At 39.5% G+C, this 13,602-nt stretch overlaps 1 protein-coding gene across 1 annotated transcript in view; it reads left to right on the top strand.

Annotated features, from left to right (window-relative positions):
* Positions 1 to 2,233, top strand: part of CAMKMT (calmodulin-lysine N-methyltransferase) — a 210,070-nt gene extending 207,837 nt beyond the window's left edge. The window contains exon 11 of the mRNA XM_030447272.1: positions 1,709 to 2,233. Coding sequence (XP_030303132.1) covers positions 1,709 to 1,786 — 78 coding nt within the window. The 3' untranslated portion in view covers positions 1,787 to 2,233. The remainder of the gene's footprint in view (positions 1 to 1,708) is intronic.
* Positions 2,234 to 13,602: the final 11,369 nt, after the last annotated feature.

The raw sequence follows: 13,602 nt of genomic DNA, 5'->3' as shown, positions 1-13,602 counted from the left end.
TGGATGAGATGAAATACCTTAGCAGAGCAGAGACACTGACCACCAGAGGTCACTCTAGAATCCAGGTTCAAATTACGAGGGGGGCACATTGTTTCTGTCACCTCCCTCCAGAAAATGTCCTCAGCTGTATTTAATCTTGTATTTCAGTATTTTTTCAGTATGCAAAATTCTTCGTACTACATTTCTCGAATAGGGTCTGCTTACCCAAATCCAGCCAAGCTGTAGGGATGTACATAGAAAAGGGGGGGAGCTTTACCTTCTCTATCCTCCAGATTCTTCAGCTGGGCTGCCTCTTCACCTGCAAAGTTCATCATTAGGCTCTGGTTTTCCACACCAACAAGTGGAGTCCACCAAATAAGTAGCAGGAGGAAAATACAGCTGGGAATGTATCATCCAGCTTTTCCAGACTCTCTTTTCTTTTGATAGGTATGTGGTTCATTGAAACTGGAAAATTGGTAAAACTTGAAAGTTCAAATAAAATGTAGTCTGTCTTTGTGCAGAAATAGCCAGGATAGCAGAGCACGGATGGGTAATCCTGAGCAAACAAAGCGAACCACCTGTGGCAAAGTTAGAGATCTTGGGAAGCAGATTGTCCTTACTTTAGTAATTATACACAAACACTTCCTAGTAAAGTGGATTAGTATTTAAAGAATAGATCAGCTTTATGTTCCACTATGAAAAAGAAAAAGTGTGTTAATTGCTCAAAGACATTAGCTTACACAGATGCACTTTACAATTGAGGAATATGATAGGGAAAAGACTGTAGTTCAAATAACACCAGCAATGTTGTGACACAGACCAACAAAAATCCTCAGTGAAAGGCAAGGAAAATAAAGGCAAAACAGTATGGGATGAGAAAAATTCTATCTTTAAGTGTACTGCTTTATGGGGGAAAGTAATTTGTGCCAGGCTAAAGGCCCTATTTTTTTGCATTTATTTCCTAGGCTTGTATTAAAAATATGCAAATCTTTTTCTGAGTTGATTATGAAATGTGATATTTACGACTTATTTCCACATAAAGTATTTTAAACTTCATTTAACCAGAACACATAAGAAAATCAGCATTCATTATTTTTTTAGAGGGACGCTATTTTAGTGTAGCTCAGGAGATCACACATAACCTTATGCATAGCAGTTGGAATTGCACCACTCTAATTATCAGGGTATAATTCTCTCTTACAATAAGAATTTTTGAAATTAAACAGAATTAATAAATAAGCCCATCAAGAACTGCATTACAGCCTTGGAAGTGGCTTGCAATTATGTAAACCTTTAGGTAGGATTATGGCATTTCAGAGGCCTGAAACAGTTGTTGATCTTAAATACCAAATATACAGCAGTAGTTAGGCTGATTAGGGATAAACTTTTAGCCTTTGTTCTGAAGTTCCTTGCTTAGTGGATTTAATTCAGGCCTGAAATCTCACTTGAATATAATTTGTTTAATACAGAAATTTAGGACCTCATTTCTTTAATATGTAAGGTTTAATTATTTATTGCATTAATTAGGTTGTCTACACTCCTGATAATATTTGATATACTGTTCCATATCTATGTTAGGAGCAGACTGTAAGATTTCTTTTTGTACTTATGAACTGTTTAATCTTCAGTAGTATCATTTGCACTAAGGAATATAGTAAAGCAAGACCTGTCAGTATTTTAAAAATGCTTTCATACAGTTTGCTCACTTTATCTTTTTTTTTATTTGCAGTTGAAAAATGAAGAGAAAGATACATATGAGGAAAATCTGCATTACCCTTTTCTTCTTGTTTTAACCAAACACAGATAGAAGATGGCATTTGTTTGTTTGTTTGTTTAAGGTGGACTACTGAGTATTAATCCATGTGTGTGGATGGACAGGGAGTAGGGAGGGTTCAGTTTGCCCCCATTTTGCTCCTGAGCCGTCATTAGAGAAATCAGCATTTCTAATCTAAATGTTGAGGAAGATGTGGTGGCTTGTTTCACATTATGTAAACATTTAGACATCTTTTTGGTATCATTTTGGAACTTATTTTTCCAATTACAGTCCAGCCTAAAGCCAATCAGACTTCACATGTATGCATTAACAAAGATGTAAAACTGGCTTCTTGCTCTTTGTGCCTTTCAACTTGCATATACTTTGTTCAAAAATGTGTGAATAATATACTTTGTGGGCCTATATAACTGATTGTAAAGTAGTAAATGCATTCACATTTAATTAGTAAGGACATAGTTATCTTAAGATCTTTTAAAAGTGCACCTATTCAGTGGTCAGATTGTTCTGTCTTTTTTTTTTTTTTTTTTTTTTTTTAAATTCCACTGTTGATTTTTCTATCCACGATTGAAATGCTCTTATTTGGTAGGCTATATATATATATATATATATATCTGTGAGTATATATGTGGGTTTTTTCCCAACAGGACTTTTCCTCCTGTAAATGTACAAGAAATTATGCATCAGACAAAAGCCTCATAAACTGACCATTTGTCCTTTGGACACAATAGCCTGCCCAGCCCCTCTGCTCCTCCTCTCCAATTATGTGTGATTAGTCTCAGTGTGTTGTGTCAAGAAGGGGGAGTGTGCTGAGTGCTTATTATCTGTTTAGGTACAAGAAGAGCACATTTAGGTTCTGACTATGAATGGAAAGTGAGCCGTTATCAGGACTAAAATCTAAATGCTACTATCCTAGAAATTGCTGTTAAAAAAAAAAAAAAAAAAAGATTCTTTTCTGACCAGTTCCAAGTAGCCCTATAACAACTAAAGATTTCTGTAGAGCAATCAAACTGTTTCCCTTGAATTTGTTTATATTGTGGCCCGATTATTTGATAACGATTTAATGTGAATTTTCTTATACCAGGAAAGACAAAAATCCTACAAAGAAGCAGGAGCTATTTCTTATTTTCTTAACAGTTTAACAGAACATTTTGATGACTTCTCAGAAAAACAAGGTGAATCATTGAAGAATACTGTGCAGTCTCTTTAACTTTCAACACTTTCAAAAATATGAAAAAGAGGGAGAGGCAAGAGATCATGACTGAGAGAGGAAGGCAGTAGATGCAAGGAACTGTAGAGGATCATGCTGAAGTACATTAATTAAAAGAACTGCAGTCAGGCAATAAGTGTTCTTCCATATTTAACAAATTGGGCAGCATGTAAACCACAAGCACATGAAAGTCCCTTTCTCTTTGCCCTTCTCCTCAAACAAATTTCTCCACTACCAGTTTGCATGTCCTTGTATTCAGTACTTTTTATGCTCCATTAGAGCACCTAGATGGATCTCAGAAGGCATAGGTCAAGTCGCAGTTAGATCATACATTTCTTCCTCACAAAAACTTGAATTGCAATGCCAAGTGATGGGCTAACATCACAATAACAGCAATTTATTCCTCTTTTGATAAAAAGCAGCCTATTCTCAGTGTTAGATAAAGACCAAGGGCAATGCAAACCAACCATTTATCCTAGAACTGAGCAGTAAGTCCCTAGAGCTGGTATGAGCTTCATATTCAAACTCTAGTTGGAAGATACATGTCTAGTAAGAAATCAAAAACATTTAGGGGTAATTTAAAATTGCTGTGAAGGTGGCTTTAGTTTAATTAGTTCTGTTTTGTTTGTCCCCCAGAGGAGTGCCTTTCTTTTCTCTAAAAACATGTACAAGGAAATCTTTATAATCTACAAAGGAATGTGGAAAACAGTGAAATATTAAAATTTGTGAACCTTTTAGTTTTGTGGGGATTGTATGTCTGCTGTACAATAATCTAATAAAGATTGCTAGTTGTCAAAAATAGAACCAGTGTCACTGAAAATTGTGGTTTTAGCTCTAAGAAGAAAACAGTCTTACTCAAATTAGTACCTGATAATTGCTTTTTATTTCTTCAGTGTCTGTCGTTTGAGTTGAAGGCTTTGCACAGGTGCTGCCATCCCTAAAGTGTGTAATTGATGGCTTGTTTACCAAAGATGCATTTAGGCTTCATCCTGCAAAGTCACACTGGAGCTCCACAGGCAGTAAAGTTACTCATCTACATAAGTGCTTGCAGGTTTGGTCCATGTGGATATTTTTAGAGGTATGTAAGCAAGCTCTCTTCTTGATATTTTTGCTTTTAAATGGGTGTTGAAATCACAGATGTAGGATTTACTGTGTATAAGAGGCACTAATAGTGTTCATTTTTAGATACATTTCTGATTCCTTCACGTTAGTAGGGACCTGAAGATTTGTTTCTAAGCTCTTAAATTTTTATTTAAACTACATTGTTTTTTAAATAATCAAATATCTTTGCTAAGAAAAAGTTAAGTAATGTATCAGATCATGCTTATAAAATATATCAGAGCCTTTCCTGTGTTGTGCTTTAACTAGTCTCTGGTACTTGGTGTATTTTTAGTGATCTAGCTTACTGTGTTCAGCAACAGAATATTAAGCTTAATTACTTTGTGTTTGCTAAGCACTTCAAAGATGAACGACACCACGCAAGAGCTAAGCTGTCTTTGCTGAGAATGGAAATGTTAGGCTGATGCAAGGTTTCTTTCACATGTGTTGGTAGCTTTTAGAACAGTGGTTTTTCTTCCTCCTTTCTCAGAGAAAAATGGCAGAGAGAAATGATCTTGTGAACATCCGTCCCCCTGGGTGCAGCTCTAATGCAGCTGGTGCCACTGGCAGTGAGTTGTGATATTTAGAATATAAAAGACCAAGAAAAAAATATTCTGTTCCTGCTGTGAGATCTGGCAAAGGCTTTCTTAAAAATTACAAACCAGCCCTATCTGATAGCATTCTGGAATAATGGTACAAATCTTTCTGTTTGGGAAATAAGTTTTATTTGAAATGAAAAATGTCTTAAGAATGTGAGATGAGGCAGGAGAATTTACTGCCCCAGGTATCAGTCCAGCTGCAAAATACTTATTAGACAAGTTCACATTTTAGCTGTGGCTCACTGATTGTATGAGTAGGGAAACAGGACTAAAATTATTTCCTTCTCCCTCCCCCCACCCCCATGAGAAGCATCTTTACATCTTGAGCCTGACTCCATATGTTTTATCAAGTGTTACATCTCCATTACAACTCTCCTTCCCTGTTCACTGAACAAAAGAGGATGCAGTGGGTGGAGCTTTTGATCCACCTCTTGATATGGCAGGTGGCACAGCTGATATGGCAGGGGAAAGAGGCAGCAACACATTGCAAGTCAAACACAGCAGCGTTTGATTGCCATGGTTCACCTGCTCTCCCTAATGCAAGAGAAAAGTAGCCAGGTCTCTTTCTTTTCACAGGGCAAAGTATAAATGCATAGCTCAGACTGGATTGCTGTAGGTGTGGTTTTCTTCTTCTTAAAATAAGGAAATGAACTGTGATGTTGAAATGAGAATTCCTTTAACTGTTGTGAAAATTTTTGAGACAGTGGCAGAAGGTGCTTGGACAGCGTGTGCTTGCTCTAATATCTGAAACATCTTCTGTGCAGTGTGGGCATCTCATATTGTTTCCTCAGAAAGAGACAATTGTGTCACTTCCTATCTTTTGATTCACTTCTAAGATTCTCCTGAGTCTGATTAAGATGGTTTTGTCATCCCTTTGCTGTCAAACACCAGTAGCCTAACATTAGTTGTAAACCCACCAGCACATTTTGAAAGATGGTTTCCAAAGCTGGTTTTCAATATTCTTCTCATCTGCACTGCAACAGCCACATTCTGCCTTTCACCCTGATAAAGCTAAAAGAAAGCCAATACACGACTTAATGAATTTGCAGCCAAATGTTTAAATAAAGGGAGACACTCCCCTAAATCCTGCCCATTCCCCACAGAAGGGATCCTGAGAGGCACAGCAGTTTTGCTGTCTCATTTGCCTGCAGCCATTTAGAAAGCAGCTGACACACTCTAGAACTAAGCCCAGATTCTATGAGACTGAAGTGCAGCATCTCCTGAGCAAGACCCCTTTCCCTCTCCGACCTGTGGACCCTGAATGTGGTGCTGAATGTAACAAACCTAACTTTTCTTTGCCATTTTTAAAGGGTTTAGCCTATTAAGGCTCCTTGCTTAGTCAGCAGCTGGCTTGCTTCCAAAAAGCCCAGCATATTGTTGTGGCTGGCTAAAAGCTGGATATTTTCCATTTCTGTCCAACAGCAGCATTGGATCTTCATTGTCTTCTTGTGTGTAAAGTGTGTGGAAAGTAGAGGGAAGATGCCCGGAGCAGCAGTCCAGATGGCATTCCACAGCCTGAGAAGAAACATCTTGACCCTCAAATCTGGGTTAAACGCAACAGATGCCAAGCCCCCAAAAACAAAGAGCTGTGTGGCTGATGACAGCAAAGGAGCGATAGGCCTTCAGTAACAGAAAGTATCTTTTATTTTGGGTGCATTTCCCTGCAGAAAACCAACACAGTGTCACTTGTAGAAGATTGCTTATTAAAAACAAGGACAACGACAACAAAAAAATTAGTTCTCTGCATTAGGCACCTTCCCTCTCCAGTCGTAAAATGTTGCCCCTGGGTGAGAGGTTACGCTGGCATAATGCTCAGCCTGTGTTGTGCCCTCCCAGAGCCTGTGTGCTAAAAGACCTGTTATTTTTTCCTGACTCTGACTTCAATTAATGTACTTTTAAAATGATTAAACATATCATGCTGTGACTTCTAAGATGTCAACAAGCTTCTAAACTTGGGAGACAGGAATGTAATAAAATAGGTAATAGGAGATTCAATAGTTAATAGAGGCCCTGAAGTGTGAGTGTATACAGTAGCTGTATATTGGAAACTGTGCAAATGAAGATGGCTTGGTATTGCAAACTGAGGAAGAAAATTGTTTTTAATTAGCACCTTCATAAGAACTGCTGATTAATACTGTTTGGTTTGGTGAAAAGCTTTCAGCTGAGTAATTTGTACAGCCATTACAACAGTTTTGTTAGACCAGGACTCCTGTTGTTAAACACAAACAGCAGATGATAATGGTGGAAGATGAGTTTGTCATGTAACAATTTACCTTATTGAAAAAAGCTTTATATAAAACCCAATACAGTAGGTACCAGCAGAAATCACATATTTTAAATCCTTTCAAGATTGCAGTGTGTGATGCTAGTGTGTTTTTTCATGGACTAGAAACAGATTTTATATCATTTATAAAATTATATATACAATTTAAAGGTGGTGTAGCATAGACAGACCACTTTACTGGTAATGCTTTACATCAGGACAGTAAAGTGCTGGTATATTCAAACACTTCCTAAGTATACAAACACTTCTAAGTATACATAGTAGGTCTAAAAATTGGAAGGTAATTAAGTAATATTGTTCCCATGCAAATGTTTGTTTGTGCATTATGCACTGAAATTACCTCCGGTGTTTGTGCATTTATACCTAAAGCTTTAAGGAGATTTCTCCCAGGTTAACTACTGCTCACTGCTTTTGCTTACTGCTCTTTTCAACTGACAACAAAAAATTAAAACCTGTTATCAGCATCCCCATAATGCAGGAGCATATGTATTTCAGTGGCCCAGATGGGAAACTTAGTGCAGTCTGTAGAAACAGAGGGATTTTATTAAATGTGGTAACAATGAAGGAATATCTGCACTAAATTATGAAGCTAACCAAGGATGGTAAGATCTGTAAATTATTGGAGTGCTATAATAGAACATGAGAGTTTTCCTTTAGACAGGCCTTCGGGGTAATAACAAGGGTTGAGACTCACGACAGTGCCAAATAAGCTTTAGACAGCATAATAGTCTGCAAAGAAAAGCCACAGAGCACTAATGTAAAAGAAGAGCTGTCCACCACATGCAGTAAAAATCACCAAAGGTCATTTTATGGTAGCAATTGTGACATAAAATTGGTGGTCATGCTACATGTCTAATACTCAGCACAGCTTTATAAATGATGGGCCCCTAGCGATGGCTGTCATTAAGTGCTTTCATCATAATAAACTTTAAACTGTTGGCTTTATGAATCGCCAGCCAGCTTCAGCTGTTCGTTGGATGGAGCTTGCAGTGCCTTAAGTGTGACAAGGCCTATTAGGAACTGCAACCATGTTTCAAGCGTACTTGGCTTTCCCACTCCTGGGGTGATTGCTGCCTATTAAATGGCATCTGGGAAGATTTTCCTCCAGCAATCTCTGATCAAGAGCTTTTTTGGGCTTTGACCTGCATTTCCTTCAAGACTTTCTCTGAGGAGTTTTATAAGAGCAAAACTCCAGAGGATTTATAGCCACTTCTGATTAATACCTTTTCAGTTTTTCTAGCAACTCTCCCACTGCTACATGGAGAAAAGCTTTCATTGTTCCTAAGGTGCTTATTTGTGACCTTTTCTCTGCTTTCTGATTCCCTCTAACATGTTCTCAGTGAAATCCTTGGTGAGCAACCAAGACAGTTGCTGAAGTTGCTGCAGCTTTGTGTGGAATGGCTTTGGTAGTTAAAAAAGAAAATTAATTTAGAAAGAACTCCACTCGTTTCTATTTCCACAGTGGTCTTGCAACTCACGGGCACCAATTAAAAGCCAACAGCACCAACTCACTGTCCTAAATGGCATACATGCTATCAAAGGCAGAGAAACTGCTAATTCCCTAGGATTCCAGCCAGAGGGGAACAGAGATACGTAATTATAACAGAAATTTCTTCCTCAAACTGTGCCTCTCAAATCTCTGTGTGAAGCAGCAGCTTCTGCAGTCTGTTTGCAGGCGGGGAAGCGAGCCCTGGTGCAGCAGGGCCACATTCTGCCTTCCAGCAGCATCCTCGCTTTGTAGGGAAATTGCCCCACTCCCCCATTGGTTTCTGGTCTCTCACTGCATCAAGATGCACAGGACACTTAAGCATTTATGGCTTTAAAAAGGTTGTGCCAGCACCCAGAAGGGCAAAGCTGCCTTGCTAGTAGGATGGGTCTGGGTGGGGGGCTTCCCCCCAGGACCTGAACCTGTTCTTGGCTCCACAAAGGTTCTGGGCACAGCCCCTGAGGTGGCGTGTGCTGGGAGCCCAGAGAGCACCCGGGATAAATACACTGCTGAAATATCAAGTTGTGCATAAAAATTTCATGAACTAGATTATATTTTCATCACCCTTATGCATATGAAGTCTTTTAATTTCTATAAATCTTCCAGTGAGTTAGAATTAAATCATATTAGTGTGAATAATAAATGTTTAGGGATCACTCATCTAAGAACTTGTAGTATTTAATTTACAAGGACTATACATTTTTCAAATCTCTTAACAAGGAACTTTAAGCACTTCTTGAGATTAAAAAAAAAAAAGGGATCTGGAAAGCAAAAATGCTCTTTTTTTCCCAGGACCCTGAATGAGTGACTCAGGAGGTATTGTAATTGCAAAAGCTTTCTGTGTGTAAGAACCTGGCTAATACTCTTATTAGCATCTTTTTTAATCCAGGTAACATAATAGTCAAAGTGTCAGATGAATGTCTCAGAGGTGGACCATTAAAAAATAAATTGCAAAACCTTTGAGAGATTAGCATTTGAATCCAGCCAGGAGCTCCTTGAGGTTCTTGGGTGTGGATCAGAGTCCTTAGAGCATAAGCTGCTATCACAAACCACATGAGCCTTTGAGTTACTCCAAATGAGAAGACAGTAGCTACAGTTCTTAGCCTTAGTTCTAGACTTGTTTACTCCGGGAAGCAAATACACAAAATGAGATTTTCACGGAGTTCCCCTTTTCTGAAACCTTTAATTTCTGAAGAAGCTTGAAAAGCAAACAATAAATACAGTACATTAAAACAATATTCTCAGGGAAAGTATTTATGTTTTAATTCATAATATTGATAGGTAGCCCTTAAACAGAGCAGTGCTTTGAATGCTCAACGTGATTTTTAGAGTCACTACTCAGATAGCCCCATGGGCTGATACAATAGGAAATGGTTTCCTTTTCACATGTCATGAAACTGAGGCAAAGAAGAGAAGTAACACAGAGAGAAAGACTCCAAGGCAGTCAGAATTGCATTTATAGTACAACTCACACTCAGTGATGGGGGGGGGGGGACAGGAGGGAGCTTATCAACTGTGGCTCTAGATTAACTCTTTGCTGTTTTGCCAGAGATCTACAGAAATGGTTTGGGCCATTTTTGGACGGATACTTCCACAAGTCTGCAGGCAGTTGCTTTGCTCCTAGAACCTTCAGGGATGAGGACCACACTGTAAGCATTTTTTGCAGTGTTGATTTCCCAGGTCCATGTCAATCACAGCAAAGGCATTAGTACTGTGTAAGTGTATTCAATAATTGATGCAAACAGTTAAAACGGTGACACAACAGGAAGCAAAGTGGTGATTTAACCTTCTGTTCCCAGTACAGAGAACACCAGCAGCTGAGCAGATTACTATGGAAAGGGCAGGTGTTTTTGTCATGACGCTACAACAGCTCGTGCCAGGTTAGGTCCATCTATGTTTTTCTATGCCCACCCTGCAAGCCAGGTTCTGCCTCACAACTGCCTGGGGAATTAAAAGGAATCATGTCATGGGTGCCAACACTCTGGGCATCTGCCAGCTTATGTAGTGAGGTAGGAATATTAGCAAACATGGTCAAAGAGTCCATTATGGAAATAAAGGGCATGGGAGAGTGCATAAACAATAAGCCATATTTTACAGTGGTTTATACACTGTGGAGAAAAGAAATGGGAGGGAAGAGTCTGAATTCTCCTCATCCAAGGGGGAGATACTCATGACAACAAAAAATCATTTGGGAAGGTGTTCAGCTCAGTTAAAGGGGAGCCCCTTTGAAGCACTTACAGTGTTATTTTCAGCTGCGAGCAAAGCAGAGGAATATTGCCACCGGGTAGAAATTGCTGCCAAACAATGATCGGTGAAAAGGATACCTACTGATGAACCCCAGCCCATTTCAGATCACTTTCAGCCTGCTCTTTCCTTTGTTGTAAGGCTCCATTATGGCAGTGACGACTGTAAAGCAGGGAAGGCAACCCATCCTACTCCACCATGCCAGGGCAGAGAGGATTGGAAGCTTGTCTCTGGGGCCCCAAGTATGGACCTATTTAACAGCCTGGGGAGAACGCATCCTAGTTTGAGTCTTGGCATTCTTGGCCCAAAAATTGAGAGTGAGAGGAAAACAAATCCAGTTAGGTTCATTACAGTAGAAGGACATCTCATAAGCCAAGCAGGCATGAAGATTGGTGAGACAGTACAGCAGCAAACAGGCAGAAGAAGGACCCTGCAGAGGAGCAAGACCAGTGTGGCAAGGAGTGCAGGTAAGACTGAAGAGCTTAAAAACTTCTTCAGTGTGAACATAATCTGCGCAGTTTTGAAACATTCCCATGCCAAATAATCGCAGGCACAGGAACCTGCAGACTGAAAATCAGTGTACATTGTGCAGCCTCTGTCTGTACTGCAGTGCATCCCTGGGACCGTGTCGTGTGTGTGTGCTCACCAGGAAAGGGAAAGGCAACAGGAGCAGCAGGACCTGCTGAATGCTGGGGAGTCTCAGACTTGCCCCATATTTGCTTGCCTGGACTCAAGAGCACAGTGTAAAGGCAGGCTGTGGTTGTGCATGACATAATTTTTTTTTTTTTAGAGCAATCTACCTCGTGCTAATGAGGTGATTAGGAATCTGTTTTCCTTAGGTGACCACTCTCGCCAGCAGTCAGTGGGCATTTTGTGGCTACATTCTTATTACTGCTGGATAGGATTCCCCATCCATTTTGCCTGGTTCTCTGACACACAGCACTTCCCACCTGCATCAGACAGGGTCAAGCCAAAATGAACTCTAGCATGAATAGTTCAGCTTATTGTACAGATATTTGAGTTGCAGAAGCACTGCACATTTCCCTACTGCTATTTAGAGGCTAATGTGTGTAGCCTTAACAATAATTTGTTTATTCATCCATTCCAGTAACTTTGTTCTTGCTGACTTCTATCTAAAAGGTGATGTAATGCACATTTTATAAGCTACAGGACAGTTATGGCTTAAAATGAATCCATATATACCAGAACTGAGGGAAAAAATTTTTAAAAAAAAAACAACTCATACACATAAAAGCTCCCCATCTAAATGGCTGATTTCTGTTCTGATTTCTTGCCTTTTTTTAGCATAGAAGGGAGAATAAATTTAATACTTAACAGTGGTTCTGAGCATATTTTCATTCAGTGTAGGGAGTGTGGAGAGAAATCAGAATATTCAGAGATCTCTGAGATAGAGGACAGCTGTTGCCAAAGTGTTGAAAAAGCTCTTTCAAATGAGGAAAGAAATTTCACTTCAAACATTTGAAAAATATTGATGTAGTAATGTGGTGCTCTGCAATGTACATTTTATGTTTGAAGCAGAGTCACTGATATATTTCCAGATTTCTTTTAAAAAGTGATATTACTGCAGAGTCCAGCAGTAATGGTTCAAAATACTTGTGCTTCCATGAGAGTTGTCTATTGTATTATATGTCACAAGCCAGCTGTGAACTCAGGCACAGCATGGCTGCATCTATGTTGACCTCAGCCTGCTAAACCAAGGAGTGTGCTCCAGCTGCTTGTGCTTCCTGCCCTGGCTCTGGCCATCCATATTATGGCCAGTAAAAGTCATATAGTTTGGCTGCAACTGTCCAGTCTTGGCCTGTATGAGTTTATGAGCTTTTTTTTGCAGGGAGGAGTAGCCTAAGCATAGGCTGCTTATAAATCCAAATCTTCCAGTGGATGTGAGGAGCTTCAGGATGTGAGGAGCAGGTTGTGTTGCTACATGCTTAGATGGGATGTGTGGAAGGTGATGAGCCGGTTCTTCTATACCAAAGCTAAACAATACCATCAGGCTGAACCTTCTCTCTTAGTGTTCCCTGAAGGTTGCTTCTGGCATGAATTTGAAAATTTATCCTTCCAGGCTGGGCTTGAGTTTGTGTGCAACATAGACATAACCAGACACCTGCAGATTCTCCTGTGCTGGACCTCTACTTTTTATCTGCTGGTTTAGCTGGGCTGTAACTCAGAAACCTCTGCCTTGTACTGGTGCAGTGAAAGGTAATTACCCTTCATAAAGGAAAACACAACTGCACAAACCTCCATTTACCTCTTAAAAACTGCTCTGATAATTCTCTTAAAACCATCCTGAAAATGTGAAGCAGTAGAAAGCATTTCACCAGAGCCCACTCATGCTGCTTATGTAGTAAAAGTTTATTTGTACAAGCAATTGCAGTGTCTTATCTCATTTAGACCCCATAGGACCTTCCTATACGGCCTTCTGACTCCATGAGAATAGAGGCAATTCTCTCTGGGCAGCTATGTATTACAAAAGAAGCCACCACCACTGTGAGTAACATTATCTTAACAAAAATGTCCCTGCTGTTGCCCAAACCTTGACCTACTGTGTAGTTCTTTTTCTGTTAACATAACTCACTTGACATTTTTACCTTTGTATACCACTTTACTGTGATTCTCTATGACCCTTTTAAAGAGCTATACTGCTGGTTGCACTTTATCTTAGTTGTAAAGATAAATGGCAAAACATAGCCAAATTTGGAGGGTCTGGAGGGAAGGACAAAGGCTTGTTTGTTATCCTTCCATATGTGTGGATGTTGTCTACCTAGACTTTAGTAACACCTTTAAAACTGTTTCTCACAGCATTCTTTTGGAGAAGCTGGCTGCTCATGGCTTGCATGTGTGTACATTTCTCTGGGTAAAAAAATGACTGTATGGCTGGACACTAAGAGGTGTGGTGAATGAAGTGAAATCCAG

Source organism: Calypte anna, chromosome 3 (assembly GCF_003957555.1).
Source record: "Calypte anna isolate BGI_N300 chromosome 3, bCalAnn1_v1.p, whole genome shotgun sequence".
NCBI classification, from domain to species: Eukaryota; Metazoa; Chordata; class Aves; order Apodiformes; family Trochilidae; genus Calypte; species Calypte anna.
The sequence above is the reverse complement of the archived record's forward strand: the minus strand, read 5'-3'. Positions and strand labels throughout refer to the sequence as shown.